Here is a 21157-nt window from a genome sequence, read left to right on the forward strand (position 1 = left end):
CCAATGTGATTTTAAGCCATATGGTAAAGCCATAGTAATTTTTAAATTTTGGTACTGGTGCATGAATAGACAGAGATCAGTGGCACAAAGTAAAGAGTAGAGACAAATGCAAATGCATCTAGGAACCTAGTATAGGGTTCCGATACTAGGAACCTAGTATTGGAAAATAAATGGCTTTATGACAACTGGCTTTTATTTGGGAGAAAATTAAATTGGATTCCTATTTCATTCCTATACAAAAATAATTTCCAGATGGATAAAATGTTTAAATGCAAATAAATGAAACCATTAAAATACTAGATGAAAACTTGGGGAAGATTAGAAATTTTTATTTTATATGTAAAATGACTGAGCAGCATCTTTCTGAACATGACAAAACCTAGTCATGAAAAAAAATCGTAAAAAACTGAAAATGTCTATATGACATAAAATACCATAAACTCAGAAAACAATGACAGATTGGGCAAAATATTTGGATCATAGCAGTCAATTTCAATAAATCAATGAAAAAACAAAAACCCAGTAGGAAAGTCGTCAAAAGTTAGGAACTAGATCATTGACAGAAAATAAAATAAAATTAAACAGTTAAAGATACGAAAAGATAGTTAGTCACACTGAATTAGAGACATGTATATTAAAATGAGACCATTCTTTACCTATTGCTTGGCAAAGATACAAAAATGTTTTGTAATAAACTATGTTGGTGACGCTATGCAAAAACACGTTGTTGATGGGACTATAAATTGGTATACCCTCTTTGGAGAAAAGCTTGGCAGTATCTATTCAAAATTTAAAATGTTCACATCCTCTAATATAGCATTGTTGTAATAGAATTTTGGAAATAGCCTAGATGATTATCAAGAGGAAGAATTAATATGTAAGTTAATAGCTAATATAAGCACCTTATATGGCTTATCTCATTTAATGTAGCAGCCCTGTGAGATGGTGGTAGTTGTTATTCCCATTTATATGAAATGGACTACACTGTAGTCATAAAGAAGGCAGCTCTAGCTGTAGACATTTTCTGAGAATTCACTTAACTGGGAGCATTTTGAGCAGTCTTAACTATTGCATTTTTCTTTAATTTTTAATTAGATTTAAAATTATAAATATTGCATACACGTTATGAAAATATTGAAAGAATCTTGAAATAAATAAAAAAGTAATAGTACTTGACATATATTTTTGTAGCTTCTTCCCCCTTCCTTTGTAATACACTATGGACATCTTTCCTTGTTGTTTCTGATATTTTTATGAAGGGTACTAGCCATTTATGTTGATTCAGCCTTGTATATACCTAAAAACTGAAACTTGCCAGGAACATTCCTTCTCAAACAGTTAAAATGAGTGAACTACTACACATTTACTATACTTGACCTGATTTGATTCAATATATGTTTTTTCATTATAAAATGACAAAAATGTTTTTTGCAAAAATGATCCATTATTAATTCATAGAGTAATTTAAATCACAGTGCTTTTGAAACTTGAACTTTAACGTTTTGGTTTCGTTTCTCTCACAAAGAAGTAATATTTCCTTATACATCAGACTTCTGGAAACCTTGAGCACAGCAGAAATCCCAAAAGGATCTCAGCTCCTTAACTAAGTATACTTAGGCTTTTCTCTCTGATGGTGGCCCTCTGATTCTTAATTCACATATAATGGTAAAAACCTAGATTGTTTATCTCACAGTAGACTAAAAGAATGTTAGGAAGGAAAGAGGTGCTGGAGGCCAGGACCCTGAATGCAGAGTCTGCAGGAGAAGAACCCAAGAAGGATAACCTTGGGGTACTGTGGTTGACAGCCTAATAATGACTGATTTACCAAGAAGATTTTGTTAGGTTTACTTTGTTCTTTTAAAATAGGAAAATGAGCAGATTTTTCCAATGATAGATTGTAATTAAAAGTCTTTGGTATTTGATTTTTATTTGGAAAATCCATTTGCATTGCCTTATATGGTGTTCAATACATGGTGGATGAAGTATTCTTTATCATTATGAAGTAACTGGGGTGTTAGTATATTTTAATGTTGTGGTATTGTCCTTAATATTACTATGAAATATATGCAGAGTGTTCTCTGTGATTATTAACTCTAAGCTCTTACCATGCCACCATTTTATTTTCTACATTAGTTTATGTTGTCTTCATTTCCCTTTAGCATCCTTGTCACATTATTACTTCTCTTTTCCATTTCTTTACATTCAGTATTCACTCTAAGTTTACCTCCCATTGATCTTAGATGTTAACAAAATACTTAGCTCTTTTGTCAGGGCAAGATTTTACTGACAGACAATAATCAGATAAGGTTGATTTCTTCTTTTTTATTTTTTTAGCATAAATTAGTGAAAGTGTACTATTTTTTAAGGTATGAGCATGGATTTTTGTATTCAATGTGCTTAAAATTATGACATTATTTTAAAAAACTGCTACTGCTTATTTCTTTTTAGGAGTAGTGAAGAAGTTCTTACTGCAGAAGATTGTGAAAATGTCTATCATCTGGTTTATTCAGCTCACCGGCCAGTAGCAGTAGCAGCTGGAGAATTTCTCTACAAAAAGTAAATCTATATTTCTATTACACATTTTCTAAAGTATAGTTTTATGACAGTAATTTATTGTGTTATAATTGATATTAAAATATGTGTATATAACTTACTTTAAAAAATTATTCAGTACAGGTCAAATTGACACTTTCACATTTTACTATTTCCTTTAAAATTTTTGATTTCCCTTCTCCAATTCCTTTGATTTATTTAAATTAAATCTCTAAAGGGAAACGTACCCATGTCTTTTAATGGATATGCGTAAATATATCTAACTATATCATAATGTTAAGACTGACCTCTTCCTAATTTTTCATGCTTCTTTTCTCCAATGTCAACTTCCAAATATTGCCTATACTATAATATTTAGTCTTAAGCCCATTTTTCCTTTGCTTTAGAAAATATTTAAAAGTTTTGCTGCAAGTACTTGATACAGTTTGACATAAAAATCCTCGAGTCTCTTTAATTTTATGTTGCCGTTTAACACCTTAAGTTAGGTAGTATAGATAGCAGTGTGAATATCTGATCACAGAAAACATTCAGCAAATGTTATGTAATGGCTTTTAAAGAGAACAATTTGAACCACATGGGCTATATATTTTTGTAAGGTTTTATTAAATTGCCCATTTGGGATGAAGCATTTATTAGAAAGAGTACATAATGTAAAACATTTACACTACAGTTTTCTATTCATTGTTAGCTAATGATAGTTTTCCTTTGTTGTTTATAAGGAAAAACGACCATGATATCCATAGAAAGAGGCCACTGAGTTCAGGCTTTGTGATAATTATGCAAGGATAGAAGGAAAATATGTGTTCACTTTTTTTTAAAGAGAAGAATATTTATCATGGATTTATGTACATAAATGGTATAGATTAGTCAGTAACACTTTCGTAAAAGGAGATGGTTGCATACAATGCAGTAAGGCTTTTCAAAAGAAATAGTTCACAACTCAGTTCAAAGAGGATTTAGAAGTACCAACAAGTGTGAAATGAAAAAGGTTTATAGCAGTTATTTACTTGGGTATAATGTTGGACAACATTGTACCTACCCAGCTCCCATTTACCCCTTTGTTAGATGCTTGAATATGGAATCCAGACAGTTTTTGTTTTTATCAGGAAATACGGCTTTTTGTTTTAAAAGTAAATATTTTACATTGATCATAGGCTCTTCAGTCGTAGAGATCCCGAGGAGGATGGAATGATGAAAAGAAGGGGACGACAAGGTCCAAATGCCAACCTTGTTAAGACGTTGGTTTTTTTCTTTCTGGAAAGTGAGGTTAGTTGATGTTGTACATTTTATACTGATGTTCAAAGCAATTTTGGAGATGGGGTTAAAATGATAGACATCTTAAAATCGTCCACATTTCACAGTAAATGTTGGATAGAGTTCTACCCATTCCACAAAACTGAAAAAAAACTTTCTACTTTTAGAAAGATGTTCAAATAATAGGATTTATGTGTAGTGCTAAGAATATGAATTTTGGAGTCACAAATACCTGATTACCAATTGAGCTCCTTTACTTATTATTTGTATAACCTTAGTTTAGTTATCTAATCTTTCTAAGCCCCATTTTCCTAGTAAAAATGTCGGTAATAATCTCTTACCTAACACTGAGATAATCCATGTAGAACTCTTAACACAGACCTAACACCTTGTTAGTTCTCAATATTTGGTACCTGCTTTTATTACTGTTGTTGTAAATATATATTTGCATTTAACATCAACTCTTTTAGGTCTCCCCCAGGTTGAAAAACTACCTGTTAACCAGAATTTGAGAGGCCCCAACATGTATTTTTGGTGTTCATATTATGCATTATTTAATCAGTTAGGGCCTTTTAATTAAAATTTCTAGTTGTGTCTGTATGTAGAAATACAATTAGTTTTTACGTATTGACCTCTTCAACTTTGCTAAATTCATTTATTTTAGTAAGTTTTTAATAGATTCCTTAGATTTTCCTATAATATACAGTCAAGTCATTTGCAAATAACAATTCTTTTACTTCTTCCTTTCCTGCGTTTATACCATTTTTTTCCAAGCCTTATTCAACTGGTTAGGACATCCAGTAGAATGTTGAATAGAAGTGGTGAGAGTGTACATATTTGGATTGTTCCTGATCTTAGGGGGAATACATCTAATATTTCAACATTAAATATATTGTTAGTTATAGTTGTTCTGTAAGCTACTTAACATATTGAGGATGTTTCCTTCTATCTCTTCTTTTGCTAAGTTTTGTCATGAACGGATATTGAAATCTGTCCAATGCTTTTTTGCATCCCTTGAGATGATTGTTTTATTTTATCCATCATTGTGTTGAATTATGTTAATTGATTTTTCGAATGTTGAACCAATCTTGTATTCCTAGGATAAAACCTGCTTAGTCATGATCTATTATCTTTTTTATATGTTGCTGGTTTCAGTTTGCCTATTTTTTGAAGATATTCCCTGTATGTTCACACAGGATGTTGGTCTGTATATTTTTTTATTTGTAATGTCTTTGACAGGTTTTGGTATCATGGTAATGCTGTTGCCATAAAATGAGTTGGGAAGCTGTAGGGCCTTTTAAGCTTCACATAGTGAAGAAAAATAATTTGTTTATATATTGGATTGATAAGTAAACATATATTTTATGTTTTAAGTAACCATTATCACTCCCATTCAGTTAAAATTTATAGCATATTTTATAATTGAGAGTAGCTAACTTATGTAATATTGGGTCCAAATAGGCAGTAAATATGCATGCATATAATCTTTTCAAAAAATAATTTTTATGTTAATGATTTAATGATTATTATGAGAAATGTTTAATGATACTACCTAATAGGATTTACTTATACACAGCAAACTAAGGCAGTTTCTTTTCTGTCTTTTCTTCCATTTGACCTTAAAAAACAGATCACTGTTTGGGTTTGTATATGGTGCCAACAAAGCTTCCATTCTTTTGAGTTAAGGCTAGTATGCTGTTTGTCTAAGAGCACGATGCACTTTTTTAATTTTAGTTACATGAGCATGCAGCATACCTTGTGGATAGCATGTGGGACTGTGCTACTGAGCTGCTGAAAGACTGGGAATGTATGAATAGCTTGTTGCTGGAGGAGCCACTTAGTGGAGAGGAAGGTAAGGATGTTTAATTATGGTATTTTTGTTATCTAGACAGTTTTGAAAATACATTTTACTTATTCCATTTGTCTATCTTTTAGTGTTAAAATAATTGAAAATCTTATTTTGTGAATAATTTTGTTTTCATACACATGAATATTATGCTATATAGAAAGATATAGGTGCTGTGAACATTCTTAAAAAAAATTTTTTTTTGGTATCTGTTTATATTTTTTTTTTGCTCAAATTGTAGACCAGTGATGAACAGATTTGTCTAGGAAGGTTTAACTTGTTCTGATCCTTTCTGTGATACAGTGATGGGATTTTCTTTAGTACATTAGGTCAGATTCTGTCATAGGCAGGAGGAACTGTTATGTAATAATTATAAGTGGCATATAGGGAAAAGAAATAGGTTAACTCTGATTTTTTTTTTCAGCACTAACAGATAGACAGGAGAGTGCTCTGATTGAAATAATGCTTTGTACCATCAGACAAGCAGCTGAATGTCATCCTCCTGTGGGAAGAGGGACAGGAAAAAGGGTATGCCAATATATTTTCAGTATTTTAAGCTGTATTTCTCCATTTTCAATATCTTTTTAAAAATTCCTATTTGTAACCATAGAACCAAACTTTTGAATCTTAACGTTTTATTTTTCAGATTATCTTTGCTTGTATAAATATGTGTTATAAGTAAATTTTAAAACATTAGCAATTTGGGAAATTTGAGTTTCTTCCGTAAGATACTTTGTTAGTTACTGCAGGAGATATAGTGATTGACAGTCCCTGCCTTCAACACTGAATGTAGTATACCATTTTAGAATGGTGCGTTTGTCTATTTTGGTTTATTTTTTAGATTTGCTTTCTTTTTCTTTTAATAAAAATTAGAAATAGAAACATAGTTATTCATTAAAGTGGGAAAATTCTTATTTCTTGGGGTTAGATTTTAATGCATTATTGCGAAGTTCACGTATATTTGCATTGTATACCAACAATTCCACAGGCTTTCAAACTTCTTTGATTATGAAGCACAAAAATAGATTTTTATATTGTGACCTAGTACACATTTATATGTGTGTGTTTGTGTATAACTGAAACAAAATGTCATCAAACAGTACTGAAACTTATGGTATATGACGCATTCAGTTTTCTTTCTGCTTTTTTCTTGTTTTTCTAATTGCTGGTAGTAACTTATGTTGAGTACATAATCCATGGATCATGGCCCACAGTTTAGAGTAGGCTGAAATGCTGCTTAATCCCATTATAAGCTTCTAAACTACATTTCCTATTCCTAACTGCTTCTCCTTTCATACAAAGGTAGAGCTGGTTAGTCTAATTGGGTATTGATTTTGCCTCTAGAACTATTCAAAGTTTCTTTGTTATTTTAGGTGGCTTTTTTTTTTTTTTAAATAATGTGCAAGTTATTCTCTTTGTCACTTTTGGGATTCAAGTTTTATAGTAGAAACTTTTGTATCTGTCATTTCAAATGTAGTTTTATTACTTATTTTGTATATTTTAACTTAAACTTGAGCACCTAACAGTGTTATTGTGCTTAATAAATACTTAAAAATGTCATTGTGTTAATTTAGGTGCTGACTGCAAAGGAGAAGAAGACTCAGTTGGATGACAGGACAAAAATCACTGAACTTTTTGCTGTGGCCCTTCCTCAGTTATTAGCTAAAGTAAGTTTTTGTCGATATCAGAGTGTTACTTAGAAATGACAGATTTTGTTTGGATATGCCACACAGAATTTTATCATTATATTTACTTACTACTATTGTGATGTTTTTGATGTGATTTTTTTTGTTGTTTTTTTTTTTTACTTCAAAGTACTCTGTAGATGCAGAAAAAGTGACAAACTTGTTGCAGTTGCCTCAGTACTTTGATTTGGAAATATATACCACTGGACGATTAGAAAAGGTATGGTGTTTTCTGTGTATAAAACACCTTGAAGAAAAATTTTTAGTTCAGTTCATCCCATCTCATTGTTTATATTTTTTGAAATATGTTTTTGTAACTTCTAATGGGAAAGCAAACCTATATCTTATATGTTTTCTGTGTTTTAGGTCAGTTGGATTTAGAGAATGACACTAATGAGGTTTCCCTTTGATTCATGCCCACAGCCGTACCCTCATTCCTAGCTATTATGTGACTATATCACTGATCATTTATGGAGATTAGGTGTGGGTAACTAGATAATAACAGTTACAAAATGAAAGCAGCTAATATCCATTGAGTACTTTTACTATGTTCCAGGAACTATTGTAAGTTCTTTATATGTATTAACATTCTCACCAAAACACTGTGAGATAGGTAATGTTATTCCCGTTAAAGTTGAGGAAATAAGTATGGGTAGGTCAGTGTATTTATTTACCATGACTAGAAAAACACCTTAAAATGTATGCTCTACTGGTTATAGAGTTACTATATTTGAAGATTTTCATCACGGTGGTCTAGTTGTTTTATGTCTATCGTATATACCTTTGTTTTAATGGAAAAAACTTTTTTACAGCATTTGGATGCCTTATTACGACAGATCCGGAATATTGTAGAGAAGCACACAGATACAGATGTTTTGGAAGCATGTTCTAAAACTTACCATGCACTCTGTAATGAAGAGTTTACAATCTTCAACAGAGTAGATATTTCAAGAAGTCAACTGATAGATGAGTTGGCAGATAAATTTAACCGGCTTCTTGAAGATTTTCTGCAAGAGGTATATATTAACAATTATTTTGTCAGTTGGGCCCCTTCAGTAACCAAGTTAGTCCTGGTGATAGTCCCTAGCAGTATGTTGAAAAGATGTTCAGACTTTTTGTTCTTTGATTCATCGTGTTACTATTACTCCTCCACCAAAATAGAAAGGTGGTAAGAATCTGTGACACGGAGAAGGTGAAAGCAAAACTAACATATTTCCTTTTTTTATTTTAAAGAAGGGATCTTGAAGTTACCAGGGTTTTAGTTGAACAAGAGGCTGTTAGGGAACCAAGGGGTTAATGGAACAGAAAAGTAGGGCTAGACTGTGGCCATGTAGCCTCAAAAGGTGGGGTATTCCTTAGTGTTTTGGCAGTGTTAGTAAGGAAAAGCAATTATGGTCTTTGATATTATAAAGCCTTGGTAAATTGCTGTTACAGTCACTGTTGATTTTGGGGTTTCCTTTGTTGTTCTGTTGTATTTCCAAAGAGGCTTAAAGCTTAAAATACAAATGCACTTGTATTTTTATTTTGATTTTTTATCTTTTCTGGAAATAATTACTTAAGAACTTAATTGATTTACATAAAATAAAAGTCATAATTCTCAAATTAATGCATTTAGCATTTTCCACATCAGTTTTGTCATCAATGCTGCAAAAATCCTATGGACTTTGTAATTTCCAGTTTTCTTGTTTAACAATTACTTCTTTAACTTTCTTTTTTGTGTGTAACATTCCATGCGTAGTAATTTTTGCTTAATTGGAGGTTTGTGCAAATATGTTGATGTACAATGATCACATTCTTAGTTAAAAATTTTAATGGCTCTACTCTTGGCTGGATATGATTATGATTAGGACAAGTTAATTTAAAATCAAGCAATGGTTTGTTAATTTAAGTTTAATTACTTTGTAGAAAAATTAAAATTTAAAAACAAGTAAGCTTTTTTTTTGAGAGACGTGGGGTTCAATACAGTAAGTTTCATAGTGTTTAAAAAAATTTATGTTTCATCCAGTAAAACTCATAAAATTTTCAAAAACTTAAGTTACTCTAAATTGGAAAGTTGATACCCAGAAAGGACTAACATATCTTTAGTCCTTATTCAGAGGATTTTTTCTAAATTAATTGTGATTGGTCTGATAATCTTTCTTGAGCACTGTGTTTCGTTCACTTAGGTTTTGTCCTTTGGGTGTTATCTTTATGATGTCTTGCTTGTCTTCTAATATATTTTTATTTGTGTCCTACTGCATTTATTACTGTGAAAGAGTAGATATCTTCATAGTTTTGTGTCAAGGTTACTTAAAGGAGAAAGGAAAAATGTCATTCAGTTTTTCTCTCTTGAGTATAATATACCTGATAACAACTCTATGTTGACTGAGTATTCCAGCTGTATTTCTTTAAATTTGGCCAGATCTAGGTATTGACTGACAAAGTTAATTTTTGGTTTTTATTACGTTATTCATTCTTTTCAAGGTGGTATCACCAATACAATAGCCTAAGACTTTTCACTTTGGTGGTTATTAATGTTTAATATTGTATAATTCATACTCATAGGGTGAAGAACCTGATGAAGATGATGCGTATCAGGTATTGTCGACATTGAAGAGAATCACTGCTTTTCATAAGTAAGTTGAATATTATTAAAGTTTCTGATTTCTTAAAACTGTAGCAAAATCAAAACCAACTTGCATGTTGTGGGGTAAAAATGTTATCAGATTCTTTGCTAGATTTCTTGTGCTTTTGGAAAAAAAGTACTTGGTAGAATCATGTTTTGAATTGGGGAGTGACTGACAGATTATCAACTAACATACTTACTAAAAAGTAAACTTTTTTCTGTTCTGAGTGTGTATTGAACAGTTTACTATATTTACTCTAACAACATTCTGTTAACATTCACGTCTAAAGCAAATGTGATTAAGCTTAACTTTTTAATATAAATTAATTCTTTTTTACAGTGCCCATGATCTTTCAAAGTGGGATTTGTTTGCTTGTAATTACAAACTTTTGAAAACCGGAATTGAAAATGGAGACATGCCTGAGCAGGTTTTTATTTATTTACAAGTTACATATTTAACTTTGAGAATGAATACTTGGGACTTTTTTAATTTTAACTGTATTTTCTTGGTTCTTTTTACAGATTGTTATTCATGCACTGCAATGTACTCACTATGTAATCCTTTGGCAGCTTGCAAAGATAACTGAAAGCAGCTCTACAAAGGTCTGTGGTGGTTCAGTGGAGTTTTTATTAGATTAAATATCATTAACTTTTCAGCAGACTTATACATTTAATAAGACCAGTTATTTCAATAAAGTTTTACTTATTTCTAATCTACTATTTAGGCATGTGTACCTTTAAGAACAATCGTGTTTGTAGTTTGATGTATATTCAGTGAAAGAACATTAATATATTTTATTTTAGGGTATGATTTTAAATTAAAGATTGTTCAGGGGCCAGCCTGGTGGCATAGTGGTTAGGTTCGCATGCTCCACTTCAGCGGCCCAGGGCTCGTGGGTTTGGATCCCAGGCGCGGACCTACACGCTGCTCATCTAGCCATGCTGTGGTGGCTTCCCACATACAAAATAGAGGAAGATTGGCACAGATGTTAGCTCAGTGACAATTTTCCTAAAGCAGAAGAGGAAGATTGGCAACGGATGTTACCTCAGGGCCAATCTTCCTCATCCAAAAAAAAAAAGATTGTCCACATTTGAAGGTGGCATAATTTATGGATTTCCATCTTAGTCTCAAAAGTGTACATACAGAAAGATAGATTATGTTAATGATGACCAAGAGCCTTTGAAACAAGCAGATACAGGTGTTGGAGTACATAAATTGATGATAACCAGCTAACTGCCCCTAGATCTTCTTATGCCTTGGTATTGTTTTGGGATCAGTTTGTGCATGCTTAGGATCTCTCTATAATGTACTAAATTACTGATGTTCCAAATTCATGATAAATTACTTTGTGGTTGAGTATAGTGTGCCAGCTACCAGGTCATTGGACTTTCAAAATTTTATCCACAATGATAATCCTCGATGTGTTTAGTAATTGAACTAAACAGTACTGCCTTTTCCATTTGTAAATTGGAAGTTTAAACATTGTACTTGTAGTAGTAGATGTTGCCTTAAATATTATTTGGGCACATTTTTATAAATATTAAGCAATTTCTGGAAGTTAGAATTAGTTGTTCATAGGTGTTTTCCTCAAAAGGGAATCCTCTTGATAATAAGTTTGTTTTGCATAAAACCACAGAATAATTTTAAATGCTTAGAATTTCTCTGAGCTTTTAAGCACAAGATGCTGTTGTATCTACTAATGGATATTTCCCCCTTAAAAAAGCAATGTAGTATTGTTATTAAAATAGTGTCCTTTTTGTCAAACACTCAAGAAGTTTATTTAATTCATCAAGCTTATAGTAGGGACAACAACCATATTAGAAAATATGATTGCTCACCTAAATCGAAAACGTTGAGTTAAAAATTAAAATGGGTAAAAAGTTAACACTTTTAGTAAAGGAAAAAGGGTAAAAGTGAATGTTATTGAATACAAAGTTATTTATGCTGAAGCTTGGTTGAGTTTTCCTCACCAAATTGATCATCAGGTTAAACCTGTTTTTATTTAACTCGTCTATTACATAGACCAAATATGTACTGATATTCTATCATTTGGCATCCAGTATCAGAAGATGGGCCAAAGGAAAGGTTATGCCTTAAATAAATTAGTGTGGATGATCTTTATAGAATAGTTTTCTATTTTAAATTAACTGGTAAATATTTAGAAATAGAGAAAAATGCAAGAAAAAGATTCATCTTTTTAGTGTAAGTATACGAGACATTTAAATTTTTTTTAATTGGAGTGATACTGCAAAACTGAGTTTCTTCCCTCTCTGTTTTTAAAAAGTACAACCAATATCCTTCAAATAAGAAGTGAAATATGCTGTCCTTTTTTTTATTAATTGATTTCTTCCATTCATCAGTTGGCCACCCTTCAAATTACAAAATGAGGATGGAGTGTAAACCTTTACTCTTTAGCATTCTGAGGTAGTGAATTTATTAAAGAGAGCCGTACATGGTCATATAAGTTTTCTTGTTCTAAAGAACCTAGACCACTTAGGATATTATCCATTAATATACCTGATATTTTTACGGCTGCATTTTGCTGAGATTTTTAAGAAAAATGGTCAAATTTGTTTTTGTTTTGCTTCCTGATATAAAATAAAGAATTATTTAAATCTAATATATAAGCAAAACTAATATAGTTAAATATAGGATAATGTTTTCTGTAATTTAAAATATCTTAAATACTTAATGAGTTTCTTTCACAGTATTTTAAAATGTTCATGTTTAAATTTTTTCAAGGAGGACTTGCTGCGTTTAAAGAAACAGATGAGGGTATTCTGTCAGATATGTCAGCATTACCTGACCAACGTGAATACTACTGTTAAGGAACAGGTTAGTAATTACTGTAGATATCAATCTTTTGTAAGCAACCCTTAATAAATATCTGGACTAATACAGAAAATTTAAGTAATGCTGACATTGAGCACAGCGGAACTATCTTTTATCTGTCCCTGTACACCATAATCAAAAAATAGATTAAAGTACTAATTTCATACAGAGTTTTATGAATTGCATTATAGATTACCCTCATATTGTAGTTATTCTATGTTACTGCTTCTTTATGACACACTTGGTAAACAGACCCATATACAGGTTTCCCCCTGCTATTTGAAAGTAGATCATTCCTCTGAAACTTTGTAAGCTGAAATGGCGTAAAGTGAAGAAGCAATTACCATTAATATGGGAAAAATTTTTAAGTGTTCCTAGACTGAAAAAATAACCTACCAAAATAAATCAAGAAGGAAGCAGAGATGCTCACAGACACAGTTCAAAACTATGGCAGCTTCATGGTGAGATGGCCAGTGTAGTTCCTGGGGAAGGAGCTTGGTGGTGCTACTCTCTCTGCTCATGGTATGTGTTGCCTCTATAATGGCTCACTGCAAAACAAACGCTATTTTCACTTTTTGCCTTTTCTCGTAAAAGTGAAGATCCTCTTCGAATTTCTTTCATTTAGCAAAAACAGGTACTAATGTAGGTCTTTCTTAAAAGTGAATTGGCAAAGAGCAAACTTTTGGTTGGCAGGGGAAACCTGTATAAAATTAGGTGTATGAAATTAGAAGTTATTCCTGAAAGCAACAAGTATAATAAGTATGCCTCAGGGAGGAAAGGTCTATATGGTTTTGTCATCTCTGAGAATATTATCAGTGTTGACATTCCTGCCCGTCCTGATTGTGTAAGTTATTTTTCCCTATGTGGACTTTATCTGAGATTTAAATTTTAATCACTTCCCTGCCTTCAAAGTGTTACCTTCCCACTCCGTATACCCTCGTGATTCCATTACTGCCACCCTTCTCATTCTGGAAATATATTGTTGCCTGGTGCCATAGGTAGTTTTCCCATCTGTAAAATGAATTCTGATCCTGGGACTAAGAGCCTTTTTAGTTCTAATTCCCTAATAGAGTATTAAGCTTTTTTTGGACACATGCCTTTTAAGTGCTTCTAGGGGAAGATGTTTTTATAATTATTTTATAAGAAATATTAATAATGATACAGTCAAAATGCTTATAGTGATTTCAAGTTTTTTTTGACCATTGCATCCTGCTTGACTTTTGTATATTGGAGCACAGCCCCAGGAGTCATCGTAAGTGCTATTTTCAGCAGCTTTTGTTATGTTGGGTACTGTTTGTTTTAGTTGAGAGTGTATTTACTTCTTAAAGCTACCAAGAAGGTTGCTCACCCACTTTGTTAGTCACTTGACTTTATTTTATTTTAAAATATCAAAACTAATTTTAATGAAATACATTTGGATTTTTATAGTTAAAAATTTACTTTCAGTACCCAACTGTTAATCTCATTTTTCTTATTTCCAACTCTTTTGTCTGTCCCATGCATATATGCTTGGGCACAGATAAATTAGAAGATACTAAATGGCCAAGATCCAGTTACTGAATTTTGCATTTTTCTTGTAAAAGTATGAAGTATATTGCCGTAATTATTACATTGCTGAATTTTCTTCAGTTTTAAGTATGTAGTTTTGAACTGTAGCAATAAGGACTTGGAACTTTAATTTTCATCTCTACAATTCAGGTGAAAGGAGAACAAAATTTCTGAAGGTAGTAAATTGAGTTTAGAGTTAAGCTTTTAGAATACGATTTTAATGAAGTATGCACTGATCCAAACTTAATACATGAAATATTACTTGATATATTTTCACATGCCACCAAAATATTCAGCTTAATAGTTCCTATTTTTTACAGTGTTCAGACCTAATTCCTTGTGGGTTATCATGTATAACCTCCTATATAATTTATTGTTCGGGCCTTGGAGATTAATTACTTTTGGTCACTAAATAGCTTGTGTGTCAGTCTTCCTAATAGCTTCTAGGAACATGTCCCGGTCAGGTCTCTTGACCTGCCAGTTCACCTAATTAGTAATTATCACCATGCTTATCACTTTGTATCATTACCATGTTTGTTGCCAAAGTTTTTGTAAACTCAAATACCCTGATAAGTATAAATTACTACTATCGTAGTAAAATGAGAGGAAGAGACTGAAAGAAGAGGTAAAAGCATAAAGAGGAAAAAGTAAATGTGGTTAGTTCCAAAAAGGCAAAAGTATTTTTAAGATCTGCTTTGTGCTCTGTATAATAATCTGTCTCTCTAGTAGTAGTCTTCCTTTAATTGTAATTTCCTGTTGACTTTGTGACCCCAAATTCTGTTTTCATTACCTCTTCTGAACAGGTAATTAACTTTTTTCGGTTACCTTCTGACTAGTTTTACCAGTGTTAGACTCCAGTTTAAAGCTCCTGGCTGAGTTTTTATTAAGCTCCGTGAGATATAACTTCAGCCTTGTGTTTATTATGATACTGTCAGGTTTGCCTGAGTAGTAGTAAACAGGCCCATACTTGGTTATGTGTTTTCCGCTTAATCACCACACGTATTGACAATGAGAGTGCTTAAAAAGTACCATAGACTTTGTGATCTCTCTTCTAAGAGATCTTCTAGGAGATATTCATCTCCTGGGTATAAGTTTTTTACTTCCATAGAAGTAAAAGATGGTACCAGGTTTATACATTATTTTATATTTGAGACGGTATACCATGAGGCGTTATGCTATAGTGTAGAGTGTAGGATTTGCAGTCAGAAAACCTGAGATTGAGTCCTGACGGCATGTTTTGGTAGTGTTAACATATTGCACAAGGCACTTGAAGTTGCTGAGAATGAAAACGAGTATTTGTGAAATTACGTTGCAGTTAGTGAAGCATGATGCAAATATTAGTAGTCATTGTTAGAGAAATTACATTCCTTGGCTTTAAAATCTTAGGAAAATATTAAAACATTGATTTTTATTGAGTTTCAAATATAGAAAGTTGGATTGTATTTCTGTGTTAAATATGTAAGTTACTCGTGGCTATTGGTGAGAAACCTTGGTTTATAGCATGCTGTCCTTTTTTTTTAATAGGCCTTCACTATTTTATGTGATATTTTGATGATCTTCAGCCATCAGATTATGTCAGGAGGGCGTGACATGTTAGAGCCATTAGTTTACACCCCTGATTCTTCATTGCAGTCTGAGTTGCTCAGCTTCATTCTGGATCATGTTTTCATTGAACAGGATGATGATAATAACAGTGCAGGTAATTTTATTGCCATATTTTTGTTAAATCTGTGTATCTACCATAAATCAAATTTAAGTAACAGTGATGTAAAGTGTTGCGTTTCTATTTGATATTTTATTCTGAAAACAGGAAACACAGGTACATGTTCCAGCACATTTGTGTTCATTTTTTGTAACATTGTAAAGACAATGTGATATCGCAGAGCGTAGACTTTGGAGTCAGATCTTGGCATCTCGCTAGCTGTATAGCCGTATGCCTGTTTTTCTATTTTGTAGCTACCTTAACAGAACTGTGTGAATTAATTAAACTGAGCAAAGTCACTAGTACAGTGCCTGGGCATGTAGTAGGTACTCAATAAAATTTACTCCCCCTTCCCCTTAATCATTGGTAGTAATACCAGTATTCAGGTAATTTGAGCAGAATGAAGTGTTTCTTGAAGTGATGTTTTTGTTGTATACTTTTATAACAAGGTTTTCATACTTTTGTGGGGGTATTAAACTATGTAATTTCTCAATGTTAGAAAATGTTTGAAACTGTTCTGTAAAAGTTTAGGGCAAAAAACAAAAAAGTTTAGGGCAGTACAGAATGTTCACAGGAAAATAAATTGAACCAGCCTTGCCTGGTGGTGTTATTCTTCACACCCTGAGTGCATATACAGATGCCTTACTTGAACAAGAGGTCGTATAAATAGTATTTGGTGGCTTCTTTCTGGGTTTGTTTTTAATTTAAAGTTATATTTGAAAGACAATATAACATATGTACAAATCCATACATCAACTGACACATCACTGCAAATCAGTCTAAATAAATATATATAATTCTAGATATGACTTGTAGCTTATTTTTATCAATAATGAGCCTTGTTTTCAAGTATTAAAAACTTAACCAGAACAGAATTGAGAAACCTAGAGTAGCCAAAACAGTTGTCAAAGTCCATGTACTAAAGTTTATATACTTACAGTTTTTCACCTTTCTCTTTCAGCTATTGGTTTAGTTAGACTTTAATTTTAACATTCATTGGTCAGCAGGCAGTATACTAGATGCTATGAATATCAAAAAATGAGACAAGTTCTTTTCCTTAAGAATTCAGTTCAAGTAAAGACATATCTAAAAACAAGTGATTACAATGCAATTCGATAAGTAATAGAGGCATGTACAAAGTGTGGGCATGTAAGGAAGTTCCAACTGGTATGTAGCAGTCAAAACATCATTGAAATAAGCTAACATCTGAAAGGGATCCTAAAGATGAGTAGGAATTTTTAAAACTTCTATGGGAAAGCATAGTTGCATTCCAAAAACTGATACAAAATCAGTTTTGGTCCATAGCCCTTTTGTTTGTTGGGACTGCCTCTACTTCATTTAGACCATGGGAAATAGAAGGAGAATAAGCTTGCCAATACTCCTGAATTTTCTAGGAGTTTCTTGGAATTACGCTCAGAGTCTTTATCTCCTTGGACTTTGTGTCTTTCTGTTTACACTTTAAAAATGAAACGTATTCCAGTTCTACGGAAAAGTATAAAATATATTTGTATATACCTACCACCAGCATTTGTCAAATTTTACTACATTCGTTTCAGATTTTTTTTTTAAGGAATAAACACTGATGCCAAAGAAGCCCTCATTTGTACCCGTTCCAAATCCCATTATTCTTTCTTTTTCTCTAAAGATAACTCCTATCCTGAATTTGGTGTTAATCATGCCTTTGCATTTTAATTTTATTTTACTAGGATTTATGTATGTTAACAGTATATCATTTATTTTATGTTGTTAGCTTCCCCATAAATGGTATCATGTTGAGCATTTTATTTTGCATCTTGCTTTTTTGAATTAACATTATTTTTGAAATTTGTCGGTGTTGACGTGTGGTTATAACTTATTCATCTTGACTGCTGAATATTATGTGATATGAATTAACCACACTTTATTTATCCATTTTCATACTAATGAACATTTACATTGTTTCCAATTTTTCCCCTATTATAAATAGTGTTACAACAAATGTTCTTACACTTACCTCCTTGAGCACATGTGCAAATGCTTTCCTAGTGTATACCTAAGAGTAGAATTGCTGGATTATGTAATCTTTGTGCATCTTAAACTTGACTACATGTTGCCAAATTATTCTCCAAAATGGTTGTATTGTTTTATTCTCCCACCACTAACATATGATATTTTCCATTGCTTTTCATTCTCATCTAACCCCCCTGGTATTGTAGACCCATGGTTATTTGTTTTGTTAGCTCACATCCGATTAGAAGGGGAAGGTAAAATAGGGAATGCTTCTAGAGGCACTGACAACACATAATAATAATGATAGCTGACATCTATTAGGGACTTATCTAACATTCTTTAATCCCCACAAGAGAAAAGGAGACTAAGTTTTGATGAGTAAGAAGTGAAGAAAACTAAAAATCAGGGCTCAAAAACTCTTAATATCTGGCTAATATAGTCTGTAGGGGGAAAAAGTCTGTATACCTCTAGTTCCTGAGAGCACTAGTAAACAATGATAGGAAGCAATATTGTCTAGAAATCCATTATAATCACAGAGTCATTAAGAAAAAGTTGGCTTATATATTCAGTGTAATCTTTTAAAAGAGTAAACTATGTTTTAGGTTTCTTAGCAAATGGCTTTGGTATTCTGGAATGTGTACTTATGATAAAACTTTTTCTGATGGTCTGAAACAAATTTCTATTATCAAAATTTGGTTTTAACTTACTAGCAGTTATCAAGGATTATCAGAGACGGTAAAATAAATACTTGTTTAAAAGAACATTCTTATTTTACACAAAAATATTTTTTTATTGTTGGGAATCTTACATTGAAGACCTGACAGGATATACACCTACTGTTCACAAAAGAGGAAATATAAATGGCTAATAAACACATGAAAAGTTTTAACTTCACTGATAACCAAATAAATGTAAATCAGTATAAGACAGTATTTTTTATAAGTAATTTTATTTGTAAAATTTGTTCAGAGGAAGCTTAAAAGAGCTTTTCATGTAAAAGGCTTTATCAGAATTTTATTTACAGTATTAAATAATTAGAAACAATCCTTTTTTTTTTTTTTTTAAGATTTTATTTATTCATTTTTTTCCCCCCAAAGCCCCAGTAGATAGTTGTATGTCATAGGTTCACATCCTTCTAGTTGCTGTACGTGGGACCCGGCCTCAGGTTGGTCGGAGAAGCGGTGCCCTGGGGCGTGCCCGGGATCCGAACCCGGGCCGCCAGCATCAGAGCGCGCGCACCTAACCGCCAAGCCACGGAGCCGGCCCCAGAAACAATCCTTTGACAGTACTTGGAGACTGTAGTCCCACTTCCCCGACTACGAATTTGGAAATAAGTCTTGATAACTGAACGTTAAGATCTCACATAATGGCTCAAAGCAGAAATATATGAAGTTATCTTAAAAAGACAGAATGGCAGGGCTGGCCCGGTGGCACAGCGGTTAAGTGTGCGTGCTCCGCTGTGGCGGCCCGGGGTTCGCAGGTTCGGATCCCGGGCGCGCATCAGTGCACTGCTTGTCAAGCTATGCTGTGGCAGTGTCCCATATAAAGTAGAGGAAGATGGGCATGGATGTTAGCCCAGGGCCAGTCTTCCTCAGCAGAAAAGAGGAGGATTGGCATCTGATGTTAGCTCAGGGCTGATCTTCCTCATAAAAAGAAAAAAAAAGACAGAATGGTTCCTAGGCCAGTCTAACTGAATATATGTAATATGTATAAACGAAGTATGTGTCAATAGGAGTTGGGGGGTGAGGTGAGGTGGGATCATCCTTGGAAGGGATAGGAGAATTTCTGAGGTTGGCTACCGCCAGGGAAGAAAGAGCCTTAACCAACAGACATTGAATATGCAGATCTCCTTGGCAAACTATCCTCTTCAGGAAGTACTAGATGAATGTGTTAGGCAAGCTTAGCCTGACTTCACTAAACATCAATTCCTCTGACTCACACCACTTGTTCCTCTTCCATGTTCACCATGCAGCCTTTTGATTATGATTTGACATGACAATTTTGTGTATTGGAATTAATGGGCTGGTCATTCACTAAGATGCTAAACAATAATAATTTTTATTTTATTAAAATGTTTTTTCCTTATTTTTTAAATTCTCCAAAATAAAGGTATTTTATAGTGAGAATTTTAAACATATATATAGCTGAAGTAAAATACAGATGGCTTAATGTTTGGAACTTTTTTCCCAGATGGTCAGCAGGAGGATGAAGCCAGTAAAATTGAAGCTCTGCACAAGAGGAGAAATTTACTTGCAGCATTTTGTAAGCTAATTGTATATACTGTGGTGGAGATGAATACAGCTGCAGATATCTTCAAGCAGTATATGAAGGTAAAGTTGAAAAATGGAGAGCAAGATATTTTTATAATGCTCAAAAGAAAATGAATGTAACGCTGGCATTTATGCTTGGTTGCCATTGAAAATTTTTAATAGTAAATTACTTTTCTAGTATAAAAGAAATCTCTTAAAATACTTAATGTTTTCAGTAACATTTCCTCATACCTCTACTCCATTAATGGACATTTTGGGTTCATTGAGTTCATTTATATTTGGAATATTGGAAACAGCTTGTTTTAGGTTACCTGTCATTAGAAATTGCATTTGTGATTAGTTTAAGACAACAGCATGATGTCCTTCCCGTGCTTGATGTAGCATAAAAAGTGTTGTTTTAGAAGTCAGGAGACCTAGGTGGTATAGTTTGGCTTGGTTACTATGGCTTGTGACTTTGAGTAACTCAATACCTTTTGGGTCCTGCCTTTCTTCATCTGTTCCACTGTGATAGCTAAGGTTCCTTTACGCTCTGAAAATCTGATCTGATTCACAGTAAGTTATTTACAGTTTTCACAAATACATGTGAGATTCTCTAATTTTTAAGTAGTAGTGGAAAGAATATTGTTAATTGTGCTAACGGGATGTGACTAAATATGGTAAGATAGTTTTTCTTTAATTCTTTCTCAAGTAAAATCTAATTATAAATGTAAACTTTTTTTAAGCCTTTGCTTTCACGAAATAAAATATGTAATAAATTTGTCAAGACCTAGTTAATTCTCTGGAATACTTTGCTATATGTTAGAACTCTAGCACCATTGTAAATTACTTTGGAACTTAAGTTATTTGGTATGATAATTGTTAGATTTTTTTTT

At 32.6% G+C, this 21157-nt stretch overlaps 1 protein-coding gene across 6 annotated transcripts in view; it reads left to right on the forward strand.

The window, feature by feature from the left end:
* Window positions 1–21157, forward strand: part of STAG2 (STAG2 cohesin complex component) — a 114171-nt gene that overhangs the window by 72867 nt on the left and 20147 nt on the right. For all 6 annotated transcript variants that reach the window (XM_058536647.1, XM_058536646.1, XM_058536650.1 and 3 more), the window contains 13 exons: window positions 2449–2556; window positions 3708–3819; window positions 5542–5659; window positions 6078–6181; window positions 7228–7320; window positions 7469–7558; window positions 8151–8354; window positions 9883–9953; window positions 10284–10371; window positions 10466–10546; window positions 12687–12779; window positions 15849–16023; window positions 20206–20345. In XM_058536647.1, coding sequence (XP_058392630.1) covers window positions 2449–2556; window positions 3708–3819; window positions 5542–5659; window positions 6078–6181; window positions 7228–7320; window positions 7469–7558; window positions 8151–8354; window positions 9883–9953; window positions 10284–10371; window positions 10466–10546; window positions 12687–12779; window positions 15849–16023; window positions 20206–20345 — 1477 coding nt within the window. The remainder of the gene's footprint in view (window positions 1–2448; window positions 2557–3707; window positions 3820–5541; window positions 5660–6077; window positions 6182–7227; window positions 7321–7468; window positions 7559–8150; window positions 8355–9882; window positions 9954–10283; window positions 10372–10465; window positions 10547–12686; window positions 12780–15848; window positions 16024–20205; window positions 20346–21157) is intronic.

The sequence above is a fragment of the Diceros bicornis genome, chromosome X (genome assembly GCF_020826845.1).
Source record: "Diceros bicornis minor isolate mBicDic1 chromosome X, mDicBic1.mat.cur, whole genome shotgun sequence".
NCBI classification, from domain to species: domain Eukaryota; kingdom Metazoa; phylum Chordata; class Mammalia; order Perissodactyla; family Rhinocerotidae; genus Diceros; species Diceros bicornis.